The 18,673-nt window shown below is 43.2% G+C and overlaps 1 protein-coding gene across 1 annotated transcript in view; it reads right to left on the bottom strand.

The window, feature by feature from the left end:
* Positions 1-5,515: 5,515 nt before the first annotated feature.
* The window catches only part of LOC123363993 (ATP-dependent translocase ABCB1-like), a 67,491-nt gene continuing 54,333 nt past the window's right edge, over positions 5,516-18,673 (bottom strand). The window contains 7 exon segments of the mRNA XM_045005674.1: positions 5,516-6,188; positions 7,682-7,828; positions 10,054-10,260; positions 11,142-11,339; positions 13,576-13,729; positions 14,232-14,372; positions 16,335-16,435. Coding sequence (XP_044861609.1) covers positions 5,991-6,188; positions 7,682-7,828; positions 10,054-10,260; positions 11,142-11,339; positions 13,576-13,729; positions 14,232-14,372; positions 16,335-16,435 — 1,146 coding nt within the window. The 3' untranslated portion in view covers positions 5,516-5,990.

Here is an 18,673-nt window from a genome sequence, read left to right on the forward strand (position 1 = left end):
ACCGATTTTTAGACTTTGGGAGTGCTTTGTGGCCCTCCAAGTTTCCCCTCTTTGTTCTGGGACTTACCCCCTGAATAGGAAGGTCAGGGAGAATCCTCATAGAATGACAGAATATTAGGGTTGGAAGGGACCTCAGGGGGTCATCTAGCCCAACCCCCTGCTCACAGCAATCCCCAGACAGATTTTTGCCCCAGATCCCTAAATGGCCCACTCAAGGATTGAACTCACAACCCTGGGTTTAGCAGGCTAATGTTTAAACCACTGAGCTATCCCTCCACCCGTCCTTACTTATGGAGCCTGTCACTGGTCTATACCCAGGTTCCTGGTCCATTTTATCCCTGTTGGGGTTGTGGCTGCCTTGGTGGGTGTAATGGGGTTTGCTCACCACTCTGGCACCTCCTGCTGGAGGTCTTTTGAATTAGCTCTTCATGGTAGTGCACACTCTTCAGGTGGTGCCTCGCAGCTGTCACTCCTGCTCCAGGACCCACATCTCTGAAAGGACCACAGCAACCTCTTCAGCGACACAGCCCTCCGGCCTTGCCACACATGGGGTTCCCCCCTTCTGGGTAACCTGCAGTCCTCTCTTCAGCCACTTCCGTAAATGGCAACTGCAGCAAATTGTCTGGCCACTTACTCGTGGCCCCAGCATCCTCTTTGCCCTTGCCTGAGGGCCTCAGCCTGTAAACCCCAGTAGCCAGCCAGGAGCTGTCTCTTGCTCCCCAGTCCCTGCTCGGAGCACTGCTCTGTCCAGGGTGCTGGCAGTTCTCTCAGCCCTCCAGAGACAAAGTCTTTCCCCGCTGGGCTCCCAGCAGAGAACTGCCCTCCTCTGCCCTGCAGCTCCCTTTTTATATGGGCCTGCTTGGCCCTGCTTGGCTGCTCCCTGCAGCCCTTCTCTGATTGGTTGCCTCCTTTACAGCCTTCCTTGGGCTCTATTAACCCTTTAGAGCCCAGTGTGGGGCAGGCACCCCACCACAGTGGGTAAGGGAACCCACCTACCTGTCTGACTCCTAGACTCAGGACCTAACAGAGTCAGGGAGGGAGGGAAAGGCTGGAAGCAGGCAGCCTCACCCATAGAGCACTTCTTGGATTAAACCCTGTGCTTTTTTGACTACTCTGCCATGCCTGCAAGGGGAAGAGGACCCGGCAGGGAGTGCAGCAGAGCTCAGAGCTGGTTAATCCCCCAAGCAATTAACTGACCTAGGAAGGAGAGGAAACTTAGAGAGGGAGAAGGCTGCTCCCCACTGCCCAAAAGCTGGACAGAAATAGCTCAAATTGCAAAGTACAGGCAGGATCAACAGCAACTGCCTCAGTCTGGTGCAGTGGAGGCAGAGAATCTGGCAGCAAGCCGGAGCAGAGGAGGTATGGCCAGGGCGTGTGGAGTTGATCTGCCTCCACAAAACTGCAGAGAGAGAGCAGCCTGGATGCCCAGAATTGTGGGAGACACTGGGCTGCAGAAAGTGCTCCATCCAAGCCCCTTAACCACTGACTTGTACAGTGTGTGTGTTAGTAGTGAAAGGACTGTTTCTACCGTTAGGGTTACTATGGCAATGAGTTCCACATCAACTGGCATTTAAGTGGCAGGTGCTGGAACAGTGGCAATCATGCAACAGTTAACTCTGCTTGAAATAAGTCTAACTGAAATGGTAGCTGTAGTGCCTGTACCCCGTGGGTGGACTTATATGGGTGGACATGAAGTAAGTTACAGGTGTGCGGGGCGAGCAGCCTTGTAAATTTCTCTACTGTAAGCAAAGCCTGTCTTCAAATGGAGACTCTTCCTTTTGAAAAGCTTTTGCTCTGTCATTGTGTCCCTTTTTTCTCCATGTGTAGGAGAATGAAGCAAGACACTGCCAGATCTCTGTATGTGTCATTTTAACCCCCTTCTCCTTTAGGACCAGAACAATTAGTATCTGTATGATAGCAACTAGCACTAACAATGCAGCGGCATTAGTGGTTGTAACAATGTTGTAAGGGCGAGTGTAGATGAGTTTGGGCATTTTTATCACAATGCCATGAAAATCTTCTCTGAACAAGTGGAAAAAAGGTTCCCAATCCCAGTCTACAGTAGCAGCTTGGCACTGGTGCAGCAGCAGTTATTGTAACACGTTTACTAAAGTATTGAGTGTAGATGCTCTAGGGTATTTTGTAGCTGTTTTCCAGCACCATTGCATCTATTATCCATGGCGTAAGTTCTAATGTAGATCAAGAACAGGCATTTTTGTGTCACAAGCGTAGCTATTTTCCTGGTGTAGACAAGGGCTTTGAAAGAGATAAAATGAGTGAGATAATTGCTCTTATTGGACTATTTTCTGGTGGTGAAAGGGACAAGCTTTCGAGGTTACACAGTCCTTACACAGAGATCTTCCTCCTCCTGAAGAAGAGCTCTGTCAAAGCTTGAAAGCTTGTCTCTCTCACCAAGAGAAGTTGGTCCAATAAGAGAGATTTTCTCATCCCCCTTGCGTCTCTAAGGGTACGTCTTCACTACCGGCCGTATCAGCGGGTAGCAATCAATTTCTCAGGGATCAATATATCGCGTCTCATCTAGATGCGATATATCGATCCCCGAACACGCTCCTGTCGACTCCAGAACTCCACCAACGCGAACGGTGGTAGCGGAGTTGACATGGGGAGCCGCGGACGTCGATCCCGCACCGTGAGGACGGTAGGTAATTCAAGCTAAGGTACTTCGACTTCAGCTACACTATTCACCTAGCTGAAGTTGCGTATCTTAGATTGATCCTGCCCCCCCAGCGTAGACCAGCCCTAACGCTATGTCTACACAGCAACTAGACACCCTCGGCTGGTCCATGCCAGCCAACTCAGGCTTGTAGGACACGGGCTTCGGGGCTCTTTCACCCTCCAGCAATGTCAGGTGAATAGACCTTAACGATTCTGAAGAGTATTTTTGTGGTTCCCCTAACTGGGAAAAGTCATATCCCATTAACATTTAAAAAGGCCAGCTCTTGAGTGAGAAGAATTTTCCTAATTACTGGTATGACATAAGACTGAAAAGCTCTCCATTAGCCAGACATATTCACAATTATAAATACATAAGTAAAAAAGTCATTGGTACAATATATGTCGATTATAGCCAAAAATAGACAGATTATTTATTGCCTGTCATTGCGTTCAATGATGATGCTGATCTTATGTGTGGAGAAAAGACACGCCTCTGTGGCTGCACTTCACTTCTTAAAAAATGAATCTGGAAAACCTCTCACTGTATACATCTGGCCTCTTCACTTGCATTTTGAAGGAGGAAATTTAACAGGAAAATGGCAAATACGATGAAGATAACATGGGTCGGTTCACTTCATCTTCCACAATTCTACACCTCCACTACTTCAAAGAACCAATATTTATTTATTGGTTCTGTGTCACATTAATTTCATAAACTCGTGCAGAATTTAAATTAGACTCATAAAGCTAATCCCTGGACAACAAAGACACACTGAATTAGCATTTCAGCTGAATTGAATAAACTCATTATTTTTTCATTTCCCTAAATTATAGCAAATCTGTTTTTAACAGGGAGAAAGTTTCTAAGGATATGAGGGTTGCAAATGGTGAGTCCAATGAAATTCTTCCTTATCCCCATAAGGCCGTCATGAAGTAGCTTCTTTATGGAGTTATACAATCCTCTGCAGTTTTGAGATTGGTGTGAATATGAGTTTTATAGACTGTAGAGGAGGTGAAACATTTGAGAAGGAAACGATGCTAAATGTTAAATTCAGCTACCGCTCTGGAAATTGTTTGCCTGACAACCTGGTGACAGGTAATCCAAAAGTGTGGATATCAGGGGAATGAGGAACTTCAGCACCCATTGGGATTGTCCTACACTAACACAAATAAGAATACAAGGACATTTAACTCCTTAACTCCAGCAGAATTGGCATCTCCCACTGTCAGTTTGTCTAAGTATTTATACTATGCTCCTCACCATGGCTGCAGTTTGAATTCGCATGTATGGCTGCAGAGCGGCAAAGATGCTGCCCAGTGTAGCAGCTGTGGCCAGGCAGAAGCAGGTGGGGCTAAAATGCCATTTTAGCCTACAGGTCCTCCGGCGTGGCTCCTCTGTCTTGTACCAGTTGTTGCCTGTTGGGTCCAGAATTTGGTAGCTGCAAAGGTGGCAAACTTCAAGCATAGACTAAAATACACTAACTAGCAAGAGCCAGTTGTTCTGGCCCCAGCAACTTCTAATCCCACAATATTTTAAAGAATGATCTGACACTTGACCCCTCCAGGCCTTTTATTTCAAAACGATTTTTCCAGCAATACAGATTGATTGAATTTGGCTGGCTATTGCCACAGAAGAATGCACTGATGAACAATGTTAAGCAACATGCCAAGAATGGTATATGTACAATCATCTTCCTGTACATCATATGTAATGGATGTGGCAGCTCATATGTACTGATGGTGACCGAAGCAAAGCCTTTTTCTAAACCTTTAATGTCCAATTGTGCATGTCCCCTCAAACGTTTTGCCCAGCTCTATTAAAACAAGATCAAAGTTATCAAATTGGAAGCAGATTGAGTAGTGAAGCACTTTGGCCTCTACTCTACATTATCTGTGTTGATGTGACTATGAGATCTCATTAACTAGCTACAGATGTTCTATAGTTCATACATTGCATCGCCTTAAAATAAACTAAGTTTGGCAATCCTCTCCGTGTAATGTTTGAATGATTTTCCACATTCTTTATTATAAGCTTCACCTTTACAGTAAACAGACTTAACAATTGGTTCCAGTGTAAAAACAAAACCAGACAAAGGGACACATTTGATTCCAGTTTGGTTAATGGGGAAATACTGTGAGAACAGCCATTGATTTCTCTATAACCAGAAGTGAAAAGTCACTTTCCTGGCCACATCATGGTGGTGCCAGCAGAAACTGACCAGCCCTTCCCAATGTGTCTACAGAGGCTCAATGGCCCATAGTGGGAGCAGCCCTTCCTGATAGCTGCTGGGAAAAGCTGATTGGGGATGCGGATGAATGGGGAACAGTGACCACATGTATTTTGGCGAGGGTGAGAGCAAAGTTTGTATGTTTTTTATATTTTGTTTCTCATCATAGACCAAGAAGCAGGGAAAGAAAGGGGCAAAAGACATTATAATTATTTTTAATTTCTGTCTGTCACAAGTAAGCAGAGGCATCTGAAAGTGTGAAATATTCCAAGCTCCTGTAGGGTGTAAATACTAAACAAAAACCAAAGGTGGTTTTGATTTTGTCCTTGGCAAACCAAAAGGTGAGTTTGCCAGAAGCAAACCCAAAACAGGGCTGCTCCACTCTGTCTCTCTCTCTCTCTTAATAAGTAGATGAGATATGTTCCTCAACTGTTGTTTAAGCATGATGGTTGACTATATTAAGGGAAAAACACTCTGATAATAAAATATTATAACAGAGCTGTGTAAACCACTATGACAATAGATGGATCGAACAATATTTTTAAAACTCCATTGAAAAAGCTGAAAAAATTGTTTAAATCTAATTTCATATGGTAACCCCACCCCCACACACACACACAGTTGTTTGTTAAATAGCTATTTACATGGCTGACATTAATCAGCTCCAAAAGGAGCCATCATGGTCATTGGGCCAATAATAATTATTTTTAAATCTTTTGGAAATAGCCTTAATGGATTCCAAAGAACCAGTAAGTTCTGTTAGGTCAATAATACAGGTTTTAACAATACTTTATAAACAAACAGTTTGTGATCTATTTTGTCAATATATATTTTCATGAAAGGCTTGTAATCATTAATATAAAAGCAGTTTAAAATTAACCAACACGCCCCAAAGGATTATACCTATAGGATTAAGTAACACTAAAGCTGTGACACGAGGAAAAAATAAATGTCTCTTCTCTGTTTTTTACTACGTGCCTGTGTTTTTAACCTGCAGACATCTCAGTAAGGATGCACCTCATTAATATTATTTATCTGTGGGTTGCGTGTGTATTTATATAAATAGATTAGTTTGTAACATTAATGTTAATGAGAAACTTGTGCATTTACAAGTACATAGTAATGCCCTTCCTTTGCCAGCAGCTGGCTGTGAGTCCCTTGTTCCACTACTTTTCCATTATGAATCACTGCTATGACATCAGCGTTCTGGAAGGTCGTCAAGCGGTGAGCAATAATAATGCAGGTTCGACCCTTCCTGGCATCGTCCAAGGCTTTCTGGACAATCTGCAGACAGATGCAGTGAAAAACTTGCTATTACTTGGAGAATCTTCCCTTTCATAGGTAACACCTTTGCCTTTATAGTTCACATTATCACTTGGGTGTTCCTCACTGGGGTTTAGGAGTCAGTCCTTCCCATGCATGAAGGAGGCCTCAAACACAAGGGCCTGATATTACAACCTTTATTTGTGTGAGTAATTCCACTGAAGTCACTGAGACTACTCTCATGAACAAAGGCTAGCAGAATGAGGTCCATAAGGATATAGTTTGGACCAACACAACTAATTTGCAGGGGTGTAATGAATTGTCTGTGATAGTGGCTGCTTACCAAATGTGTGTATTATATTTGATACTGCATGCTGTCTGTTTCCAACTACACGCCAAATTTAGAGAAACTAACAACCTCTGTCCTCCTGCCATATGCCCTTGTCCAGGTGTTTGTCAGTTAGACATGCCCAGTACTTAGATCAGTTTGGAGAAAGCAGACCAGCCAAATACATAGACATGACTAAAACTTGCACGTTCATTGATAGTACCAGCAATGCCAGACACTTCTTGTTAGCCATAAAAATCCAAAATTCAGGATCCTGACATCTGGCTCACAATTGGATGGTGGTTTGCATGGTGGCATTTTTCACTTCTACTGCATCCCCATCCAAATGAACAGTTCCCTATGGAGTCTCCCCCCTCTCCTGGAGATGGTGGATGGAGTGAGGAAGCTCAGCCAGCTGAGCAGCAGAGGATAGCTTAATTACTCTCTCTTCCCTGCACAACATCTCCTGAGAGGTAGGAGGTGTTGCTGAAGCCTTTTTTCCAAGCCAGCTGCTCCTGCATGTCATCTCTTACCCTCTGAATGCAGATGGATCAAAGGACTGGGAAGCGGACAGAGGCTTCTTCATTGTTCCATTCTGTCCTGACAGCCAGCAGTTCTATTGGCAGAGTGGATCCCTCTCGGTTTCTGTAGCAACACCTGTTCCCCCAGACAGAGCAGGAAATAGTGCAGAAAGAGACCCACTTTGCTGCTAGTGCTGCTGGCTGAAGGAAAGAGGAAGGAGCTGGTGACTTTCCTTACAAGGCCTCCTCTAGTAGATCACAGTCTACTGTTTGAAGACACCTGTCTCAAACTCAAAGTGGCTAATTATGAATGGGATTTTCCAAAGTGCTCAGCACTGGCCTAACTGTGAATCCATTAAAAAAGTCCCACTGACTTCATAACGGACTTTGAAGGAACTGAGGCAGGCCAAAAATGAGGAGTTCTGAAAATCCCACTTTGTCTCCAGCCCCAAGTGTTGCTGTTTACCATCAGCTCCCAATTTAGAGACCAAGAATTGAAGGCACTCTACACCTTGCAAAAGCAGGCTGTAGACAGAGTGAGCTAAGGATTGTTCTGTGGAACTTTCAAAATTGTATTGTACATGCAGCGCCTGTGTTCTTGCAGTGAAGCGTTCGAACCCCGTAATTTTGTGTGTATTACAAATGGTAGAATGCATATTACTAACCTTTTCACTTTCCGTGTCAAGAGCAGATGTGGCTTCATCCAGAAGCAGAACTGCTGGCTTATGAACTAGAGCACGAGCAATTGCTATTCTTTGTTTCTGACCTCCAGAAAGTTGTGCTCCTTTGTCACCCACTTGGGTATTATACTTCTGTATAAGTATATATTCATTGTGAAGGAAAGTTAGAAACAGAAAGTTATAGTTTTAAAGCAGATAATGTACTATATTAAGCATTTCCACCATGAAAGAAAAAATAATAATGTAATTGTTTTTAATAAAAAATAAGATGTTATAAGATTTTATTAAATGTTTGAATCAAAATGCATTTGTATAGCTACACGTATTGATAACTGCTCTGTAATGAAAATTCATTTCAGCATTAGAAAAAGATTAAGCCCTTGTCTGGTTTGTGTCCAGGAGTGTACCTATAAACTCTATTGTTTGAGTAGGGGAGAGGACAGATTTGCTGACGTTCAGCATGATGCCCAGGCGAGTGAACGTGTCCGTGGCCATTTGTACCTGAGACTGGACATGTTGATGACACTGACCCCATATAAGCCAGTCATCGAGGTATGGGAAGACATGCACGTGGTGACGGCGAAGGAAGGCTGCCATGACCGCCATGCACTTGGTAAAGACACAAGGGGCTGTGCACATGCCAAATGGAAGGACCATGAACTGATAGTGCATGTTGTTCACCATGAAGTGGAGGAAATGTCTGTGACGGAATAATCTAAATATGAAAGTACGTGTCTTTCATATCAAGGGTGACATACCAGTCTCCCGGATCCAGCGAGGGAATGATAGTGGCTAAGGAGACCATATGGAACTTCAGGTTGACGATGTGCTTGTTGAGATCCCTGAGGTCCAGAATGGGCCATAGGCCTCCTTTTTCCTTGGGGGCAAGGAAATAACGGGAGAAGAAACCCATGCCCCTGAGCTCCTGAGGCACTTCCTCCACTGCCCCTAGGGCAAGGAGGGATTGTACCTGCTGGACGAGGAGTTGCTCGTGAGAAGGATCCCTGAAGAGGGACGGGGAAGGAGGGTGGGAGGGCGGGATGGAACAGAAATGGATAGAATCTCCCATCTGCACCGTGCGCCGGACCCAATGGTCCAAGGTAATATGGGACCAGGCATGGTAGAAATGGATAGACGGTTCAGGAACGGGTAATAGTCCAGAATGAGAGCTGGTAGTCCCTCCTCAGGCGCACCTTCAAAACGGGCGCTTAGGGCCTGAGGGAGGCTTAGACTGTCCTCCCTGTCCAGAGGGGGTGCGAGATGGTCTATGTTGGGAGTATCTGTTTCTCCGATGAGAAAAGTCCTGCCTAGGTCTAGGCGGGAAGGCGCACTGCTGGGTGGTCTGGTGTTTAAATGGCTTTCATTGGTTAGCCGGGGTATGCATACCTAAAGATTTGATAGTGTTTCTCGTATCCTTTAAGGTATGGAAGCAGGACTCAAACAAGCCCTGACCAAAGGGGAGATCTTGGATGGTGCTTTGGACCTGAGGATTGCAGTCGCATGACAATGCCAGAAGCCAGAGTGCGCGCAGCTGCTTCCGCAGCATCGAGGGGACCCTGGAGGGAGGTCCAGGCAACCAATTTACCTTCCTCAGCAATGGCCCCGAGTTCCGTACGAGCCTCCGCTGGGAGAAAAACACTTAACACTAACTATTAACAATTAACTAACAACGATTGTGATAAGCTAGGAATTAGTGGAGCACTTGAGAAACCATGAGACCACTGTTCCAACAACCATCACGGGCGGTAAGAAGGAACTGAAGGGGGGGTCGGGCCGGCAGGGTCTTATAGAGAACGCCATATCGGCGCCACTCCAGAGGGCTCCCCAGATGGCCCGACGGGTAGCTGCTACGGAAAAAGTTTCTGACTTCCGTGGACGCGGTGCACACACACACCTAACTGGAATTGATATGAGCAATTACTCAAAGAAGAACATAAAGGTTAAAATGTACTTGAAACATTTTACCTTTCAGATAAGACTAAAACTGGAGAAAGTTTCAGCAAAAAAAGGAAAAAGAATTGGCAAAGTTTATGAGGAAATGAAAATAAAGGTTTAGAATCAAACGTGTCCTTTATAGTTGTTATATAACATTACTGTGGTAGAGGAGAACAAGAAAACTGGAGCTCAGATTTTGCATTTGAATTAGCTAATTATGACTGCGTCTGTGTTAATACATATTGCAAGTTACATTTTTAAACATCAGCTTCCTATTTTCCTCTTTGAGAATTGTATCCACAAGAAAATGAGCTTTTTTTAAAAAAACAAAAAGCATATTGTTTTGCATTAATGGGAGTTGCTTAGATAGGTCACAGTGAATATTTACCCCACACTGAGAATGGAAAGACACTTTCATTTACCTCTGGGAGATTTTCTATGAAGATGTGAATATTTGCTGCTTTAGCTGCCTCTTCAACTTCCTCCTGACTGACAACCCGACTGTTGTCTCCGTACTGGATATTTTCAGCAATGCTGCAGTCAAACAAAATAGGCTCCTGGGACACAATACCCAATCTGGACCTTAACCATTGCAAATGCAAAGACTTGGTATCTAACCCATCTGCAAACTAGAAACAGAAAAAGGGAAAAATCACTCCCTGCAGAACACTTGAGGAGGAGTATTGCATACAATGTAAATGTGAAACACGAATCTGTAAAAATCCTCTGACCTGTGTTAGAGTTACAGTAAAGTAAAGTGGTCAGTGAACCACTTCTGATCAAATAATACATGACCAGATCTTTCATCCAAAATTGAACTGAACCAAAACTCTGAAAATTCAAAAGAAGCTCAGATAACCTTTTCCTCTCAGAAATATTTTTTTTGTGGACGTCTGCTCTGGTAGCTTCCGTAATAGATGTGGAATTGCCAATCTATAACGAGTTGTGCCCACAGAATGTCCATCTTTACTGATGATGGCAGGGACCAGAGATGTCATGAGAAAGTCTGTTCATGAGCTTCTTAGACTGAGACGGTTAAAGAGCTCCAATAAGAATCCACCTTTTGGGGCATTTATTCAAACATCCTTTGACTCACCATCTCTAGGCTATTCTTCTTGGAGCTCCCATCATCATTAAAAGGACTTGCATCAAAAGTCTCATCAAGTGATGAATTAGACCTCAGATTGTGTCATGTTAACATGACTACAGGACTAGTGACAAGGGTTACATTATGGGAAGTATATTCTAATGCCCCCTCTAATATATCAAGTAAATCAACAAAGAGAAGCAATCTAGTGATCTACAGCCTGGATGGGGAGTCAGAAGATCCAAAGTTCTACTCCTGGCTCTACCTTAAGCAAGTCTCAAGTCTTCTCTGCAGTACCCGGTCCTGTAACAACACCTATACACCTCAAAGGGGTGTTTTGCGGATGATTAAATGTTTATAAAATACTTTGAAGAACAGTTCTATAAGCTCTAAGTGATAACAGCTTTATAAATCACTTCTTACCACTTGTCCTGCCATAGGGTCATAAAATCTCTCCAGCAGCTGAATGGATGTGCTTTTGCCACAACGACTGCTCCCCACCAAGGCTAGGGTCTGTCCTTTATTAACCTTCACACTGAGTCCTTGCAAAACTTGAGCTTCTGGTCTTGTAGGGTATACAAAATGGATGTCCCTGAATTCAATGTTGCCATCAAACTGACTCTGGAAATGGTAGAAAATATAAATGTATGACAGAAGACCTGTCTATCTTGTACAGAAGCATCAAACACAACTCACTATGGTCATTTAAACAAAGGCGTTGACAAGTCAGTTGGAAATGGTATGGTATTGTCAAACCCAGAGCATTTTTGTCAGTTTATTATTGCTTAAATATGCAGTGACATTGGATTGGTATCTTGTGTACAGGATCTCCTTCTGTAGTGGTTCTTTTCTTCATCTCTCTCTCTCATTTATGTCATTCCTTTTCAGCCTGGTTCACAAGGACTAGCATTACTTTAGGTAAGTAAACAACCCTAATACCTCTCTTTTATGTCATCCTTGCATATAATCCAGACACTATCATTGTGTGTGGAAAACATAGTTCCTGCCCCTGGAAGTTCACTCTCTAAATAGTGTAATTTCAACACACAGTACACAGGATGAACATAGTACAAGGTGAACATCAGATCTCAGATTGGGTTAGACAGTTTTACTTTGGTGGATTATTCATAGTTTTCAAGGACAACTATGTTTTCAGTGTAGGTTTGAATAAGGAAAGGGTAGCTGATTGGCTCTTTTATATAGGAAGGGAGCTCCGTGTATAAGAGGTAGCAAGGAAGAAGACTTGAAGACAAGGGTGAGTGAAGGAGATGTTAGGAGAGACTGTGGGAGCCTCCTCTGATGCCTGGGGGACGGGACAGCTCCAGGACCACAATACCAGCACTGTCAGTACAATGGACTCTTACAGCACCTAGAGAACTGGACTTCCAAGGTTTAAACTCTTTGGGCCAAATCTTAGCTTCACTGAAGTCAAAGGCAGCTGCTTCACTGGCATCAGGATTTGGCCCAGAGTGGTTTCACTTTCAATTAACGTCTTTATCCGCAAGAAGATATTTCCCTGGGAGCATTAGCAGTCTGGGCATGTGGAGCTGATTCTGGAAAGTAGTCAAGCACATGTGTGACTTAAAGTTGTGCACATGACTTACTGGCATGCTTACAGTATGTGCCTGAGTCCTTTTCTGAACTGAGGCCACTATCCAAAAGCTAGAATTCTAAAGCAATTTCAAGTTTCTGAAAGGCTGGTTCTGCTTGTTAAAGCATTTATGGAAAGCACCAAGAGACAATATGAAATGTGTTCAGTTTACAAATACAGAGATGAGTTTCTAACTGTCAACACTGGACTTTGAGAGACAAGCTGGGTTCTTTCCATCTCACGTATAATCACCAGGAACAAAAGGTTCTGCAGGCCAAATTATGTCCTCATTAATACTTGTGGAACCCCTTTGACTTGAATGAGGTTACTCAAATGTTGTGTGCAGTGTTGTTACAGCTGCATCGGTCCCAGGATAGTAGAGAGTCAACGTGGGTGAAGTAATATCTTTTATTGGACCAACTTCTGTTGGTGAGAGAGAGAAGCTTTCGCGCTTATACAGAACTGAAGAAGAGCTCTGTGTAAGCTCGACAGCTTGTCTCTCTCACCAACAGAATTTGGACCAATGAAAGATAGTAACTCACCCACCTTGACTCTCTGTTACACAGATGTAACTGACTGGAACTTAGCAAACAAGTCTGCTGATGATGCACAAGAAGGAATAGAATCTAACTCACTCTCCGCCACAGCTGCATAGTTTACAGGAGTAAAAAGCAGTGAAAACATACTTGTATTGCTAAAGAAAGCAGTTTAACTCTGGGCTTGTCTTCACTACCAGGGAGATCAACACTGCTGTAATTGATTCAGCAGGTGTCGATAGCAGAGTGCTCTCTGATCGACTCTGGTACTCCACCGGAACGAGAACAGTAAGGTTAGTCGATGGGAGAGCATCTCCATCAGTGCAGCACAGTGAAGACACCACGGTAAGTCGACCTAAGCTACATCAAACCAAGTTACATTATTCACATAGCTGCAGTAGCGCAACTTTGGTTGACTTTCCCCGGTAGTGTAGACAAGGCCTCAGAATACACCCAACGGACAGAACAGGTGAATGAAATGTCATTCTTCCAGTCATTTTTCAGAACAGAAACGCTCTTAAAAGTATTCTGTTGATTTCTCAAGCAAAAAGGTGTTAAACGGCACTGGGCAAATATAAAATTACTTAGTTATTGCTGTTAAAAATTACCCTACCTGTCTGGTCCTGTCTTTTGTGACATTGCAAAAGGCAATTTAACAAGATTAATACAATTAAGGACAATACAGTACCACCAGGTTTGTCAGTTTCAAGGACTTTCTGAATGGCCTTACCAGTTTTATACCCTCTTCACTATAGCTGTCAATTAAGGATTTCCAATCCAAAAGCTGAAAGATTCGTTGGGCAGAAACTTTAGCTTTGCCGAAATCTGGTGCCGAAGAAGTGGATTTCCCAACATTTATAGCACCAAATACAACTGAAAAAAGGCTCTGAAAACAAAACACAAAACATCTTTCAGTTCATCTAAAGAGACTTTTTATTATTGTTCAGAAATTACAAATATTGTTTTCCTTATTTAAAACAAACAGACTTAACACTATCTATAAATCTGAGAACTGTGACTTTTTAGAACTTTATGGTTTAGAAAAATTACACACAAAGGATTAGAAACAGAGGTTTACAACTATCAATATTTTTATGGGTGACTAATGGAATGTAATTTCTCCCCGCAGAAGCATTTCACAAAGCCCGTTGTCTGCAATGAAGTGTCAGCAGCAAAAGTTTCTCCATAAGGAATAAACTGAGCCAGGCTCCATACATGCCGACACACCTGTGTCAAGCTTCCTCTCCCAGAAATAACCCTTCTGCCTTAATTGAACTCCTGACCAGATTCTAAACTGCTGGACTTCTTGCACTATTGCCTCAGTAACTAGACTATACACAATTAGCATGTGTAGAAATCACTGCCTTTGGACTGATGTGTACTCACATAAATACATTTTCAAAGTTTGTATAACAATTAGCAATGAGCCATCCCCCGAATCTGAAGATTGTTGCCTCAAGAAAGTAGGTTGCACATTGGGCTATTCCATAGGTAAGTCCATATAGGGGGGCATTTGTTAGAGAGTCCCTGATAAAAGAAAAGATTTATGTTAAAGGAAAAAATTGTCATGAAATGCCACGAGCAGAGACTGGTTGGGAGAAGGTCAGGCCTTTGGATTAGGGGTGGCAAACCCTATACCTCACTCACTCAAATAATAAATAATAATAATTAATAAAGCTGTATGCTAGGGCCTCCATGAAGGTGCCTCTGGAGAGAACTTATGGCAAATGAGATCCCTTCATCCCAACTAGCTGTTTGTTGGATAGGACCTTATGGTAAAATTACCTTTTATACGCAAAACATTTTAACACTTGCATGCTGGTTTCCAGAATAAATGTTTATGGATGGCCAAAGCAATCGGACACAAAGCAAATTGATAATTTGAATAAGTCTCTTATGATCTTTGAATGCTTGAATTTTTGGAGAATTTGGATAAATGTAGTGGTCACCGTAGAAAAGTCAATGTCTACAACACAGCATAACTGAAGCACTGCAGATATTGCCTATTCTGAGTACAAGAGTGGGAAAAGTAACAACTCAGAGCCCACTTTACACTGGTAACTTATAAATGGTGACCAATGTTGTTGTGTGGGATGGTAAAACTGGATCACCTTAATTATGTGCAGACCTTGCTGTGACAAAGAATCTGGTCCTAGTTCTGACAAAATGATTTTTCAACAGAAAATGCAATTTCTGCACATTTGAAATTTTCCATTGGGAAAAAAGTAACAAAATATTTTATTCTGGGTTGGTTTGACCTGAATTGAAATATTTCTGCTTTGCACCCACAGCCATGGGACCCTGATAATGCATTATGCCACTCAGTCAGAGGGGAGACCACACTGCATCATGGGAGATGTAATCCAACCAGGGAGCCCGGCCCATAAGAGAGGCAATGTTCCAAAACAGGGAAATGCAGTTTGATGTTGAACTAGATAGAAACAAAACATTTCAGATCAGTTAAACAAAAGAAAAATTAAATATTTCAATTATTTGGGAATACAAAAATATTTTGTTTGGAGGAAAAAAATGCAAAAATGGAATGATTTGCCATTTCTACATTGAAATTTTTCTAAAAAACTTTTTCTGTGAAAAAATGTGATATATTTTCACATTTTATCCCACTTCAGAGTAAAACAGAGGTTGAAATATTAGAATTTCCCACAGAAAAGAAATTCAGATTTTCACTTATCTCTAGTGCTCATATATTTTTAAAATGTTTTCCAAAATAGTTTCACTATAAATCATAATATTGTATTATGTGACCTGCCAGGACTAGAGACAAGGGCTAAAGCTGGAAATCCCATTTCTCCAATGAAATATAGATTTTTTTTTCTCATACTGATGATGGTTTATCGAATATTGAATCATAAAACTTCATTGGCAGCGGACTGTCATTTTTCAATCCCTGCTTTTACTTAAAACATACTTAAGGGGAAAGAAACAAAATGGATGGTAGATCATTTCATTGAAATAAAATGGAGATTAGGAAAATGTCGGACATATTTGGATATTAGAAATTAGCCCCTGCAGTGGTTAGCTTGTAGAGTGTGACTGAAAAGGCCAAAGGGAAAAAAGAAATACACCTTATTTCAAGACCGGCAAGTCCTTACTTGTAATACAAGTCATAATACACGGTGACGTTATGTAGTATAAAGTCTTTGCCACTTGACTTATGAAACTCATTCTGCTGCAGTACTTGTGAAGAAGTAAACATCCCATATTCATGTTAATAAAAACTTTATACCAGGTCATTACATTCTCTCTCACACACAAATATTACATCGCACACAATAGAATCTAAGAACATATTTTAAAGAAACTGAGTAAATACATTTTACTCTGCCAAAATCTTTTCAAATCATGTATGTGTTTAATATTTTCAGTCTGCAAATGAATGTAATATGAATAAATCTGGTGTTGTTTTAAATTAAGAAAATATGTATTCATTGCTTTTAAAAAACAGAATTGTTTGAGAGCAAATCCTACCTGTATGGACCATTCAAACTTGCATTATATCTCTCATAGAATGCATCTTCACTACTTAATGAAGCCACAGTTCTTATATTTTCAACCACTTCCGTTGAAATCTAAATGGGGAGACAAGACAAATATGAAATATTCTCTTATGTCTGAGTCTACTCCCACCACTATGTAGTTAGCACATCTCTAGCACTTTTCATCTTTCGCTCTCCAAGTGTTTTTCTTTTAAAAAAAAGGAGATTAAGTATCATTCTCAGGGAAACTGAGGCACAACTATTAAATTATTTGCCTAAGGTCACACAGTGGTTTACTACTACACCAACATGGCTGCTATGTGATTCCTAAGTACTCCTCCCCCACCTGTAAATTTTGTTGTACAGCAGCATTAGCTGGCACTATAGAAGCCATTAAAAGGTAAGAAGTTGCTCCTTGCTCTGAGTACACATATCCCAGGCAGCTGATCACTGGAGGGCTGCATGCTACCTTGGTTATGCAGCCTGAGCGCCACTTTGAGCTGGGTGAGCCTCACACTCCTACTACCCACCCCCAGTGGGGACTCCTGTTTCTGCTTCTGCCAGGCTTCCCCAGCTAAGTGCCAGTCCTACCCTGTGTACCCCTCCTCCAAAGCAGGCCCTTCCCCCCCACACTTTGGCCAGCACTCCCACTGGGCTGAAGTGTATCTTAACGTCTCATTTTCTGGATTTCAGATGTTTAAATGTGCATGATCTTTAGCCCCCCCAGATCCTGGCTTCTCTGGGGGGCAAGGTGAGAGGCTCAGACACTCCAAGAAGAGCAGGGTCCCTAGATCCCAGTTCACATGGAGGAGCAGGGCTCTCCCCAGATCCAAGCACACAGAGAAGGGGAGAATTCAGTGCTGACAGCCCACCCCCAAATCCTCAGCTTCCTCTGTCACCCCTCACATTCCCCATCCTCTCCCCTCACATTCCCCCAATCCCCACCCTCCCCCTTATTTGAGCCCCCAACTCTTCTTCCCACCCTACCACTCATCCTCATTTATCCCCCTGCTCATGTGCTGGCGTCCTCCTTTCCCCAGGGGTGCCCAAACTCCCACTCAGCTACAGGCCCTGCCCCCACTCCAACCCTTCCCCCAAAGCCCCACCCCCATCTTCCCACCCAGTTCCTCCCCAAAGCGCACCTCATCCCCACTGCTTCCCCTTTCCCCCCAGCACCTCCTGCACACTGCGGAACAGCAGATTGTGGTGGGCAGGAAGCACTGGGAGGGAAGGGGAAGGAGTTGGGCCGGAGGTGCTGGGGGAGAAGGGAGGGAGCTGGCTGCCAGTGGGTGCTAAGCATCCACCAATTTTTTTCCACCCTCAGAGTCAGCACCTATGCCCCCATCCCTTGCTCTAGACCCAAAACAGCTCCTTCTTCCCACTTATTTCTTACACTGCAATCACCCCTTGTAATTAATTTTCTTTTCAAACACAGTTTGAGAGCCTGTGCTCAGAGTCAATTTCTCCAAATTAAAACAAAACAAAAGTTTACATTTCATTTTCAGATTTCTGCTCAGGGTGGGTGTAGAACTTCAAAGCTGCTAGAATCTGTGAACTTAATTTTTTCCCCTGGAGGCTGAGGGGAACCCCATACTCAAATGACCCCATCTTTGGATCACTCACCCTACCCTACGCTTTCATGACACATAGCAAATTTCAAGACAATCTGTGTAAACACACAGATTTTAGCATGCTTAGTAGTCATCCTTTAAACAGGAAGGGCTTCCCCACCTTAGCCAGAGCAGAGCTGGTGCTCAGTTATAATGCTGTATACAATTAGAAGGCCAATGGAGCAGAGGAGCTCCACACATCCATCAGCATCATAATAGTCTCAGAGAGCTGTGAAGTGGCCCATTCATCTCAATGGGATGTTCTCAGCTGAAAGTGAACACCCAGCCTGAATTCAGCCAGAATCTAGCTCTGAGGAGGGTGACCAGATAGCAAGTGTGAAAAATCAGGACAGGGGTGGGGAGTAATAGGCACCTATATAAGACAAAGCCCCGAATATCGGGACAGTCCCTATAAAATTGAGACACCTGGTCACCTAGCTCTGAGACATATGAACTGCTCCATTCATGCCAGTGGGTTTTCCCATTCCCCCTCCCCAGGACTGTAGAGTTTCTGACATGCCCATTCTCAGCTCCTCACCCCTCTCTCAGCAGTGTGTTCTTGGGCCATGCTCTGAGCATGCCTGTTCTAAGCTTCCCACTCAGAGGACCCGCACTTCCCTGATCCAAGCTCACATGGGGAGAGGCAGAGAGAGGGGGCCAGACTCCCTTAGAGGGACAAAGCATCCCAGATTCCAGTTCATGTGAGGAGGTAGGGAGAGGG

Source organism: Mauremys mutica, chromosome 2 (assembly GCF_020497125.1).
Source record: "Mauremys mutica isolate MM-2020 ecotype Southern chromosome 2, ASM2049712v1, whole genome shotgun sequence".
Classification (NCBI taxonomy): domain Eukaryota; kingdom Metazoa; phylum Chordata; order Testudines; family Geoemydidae; genus Mauremys; species Mauremys mutica.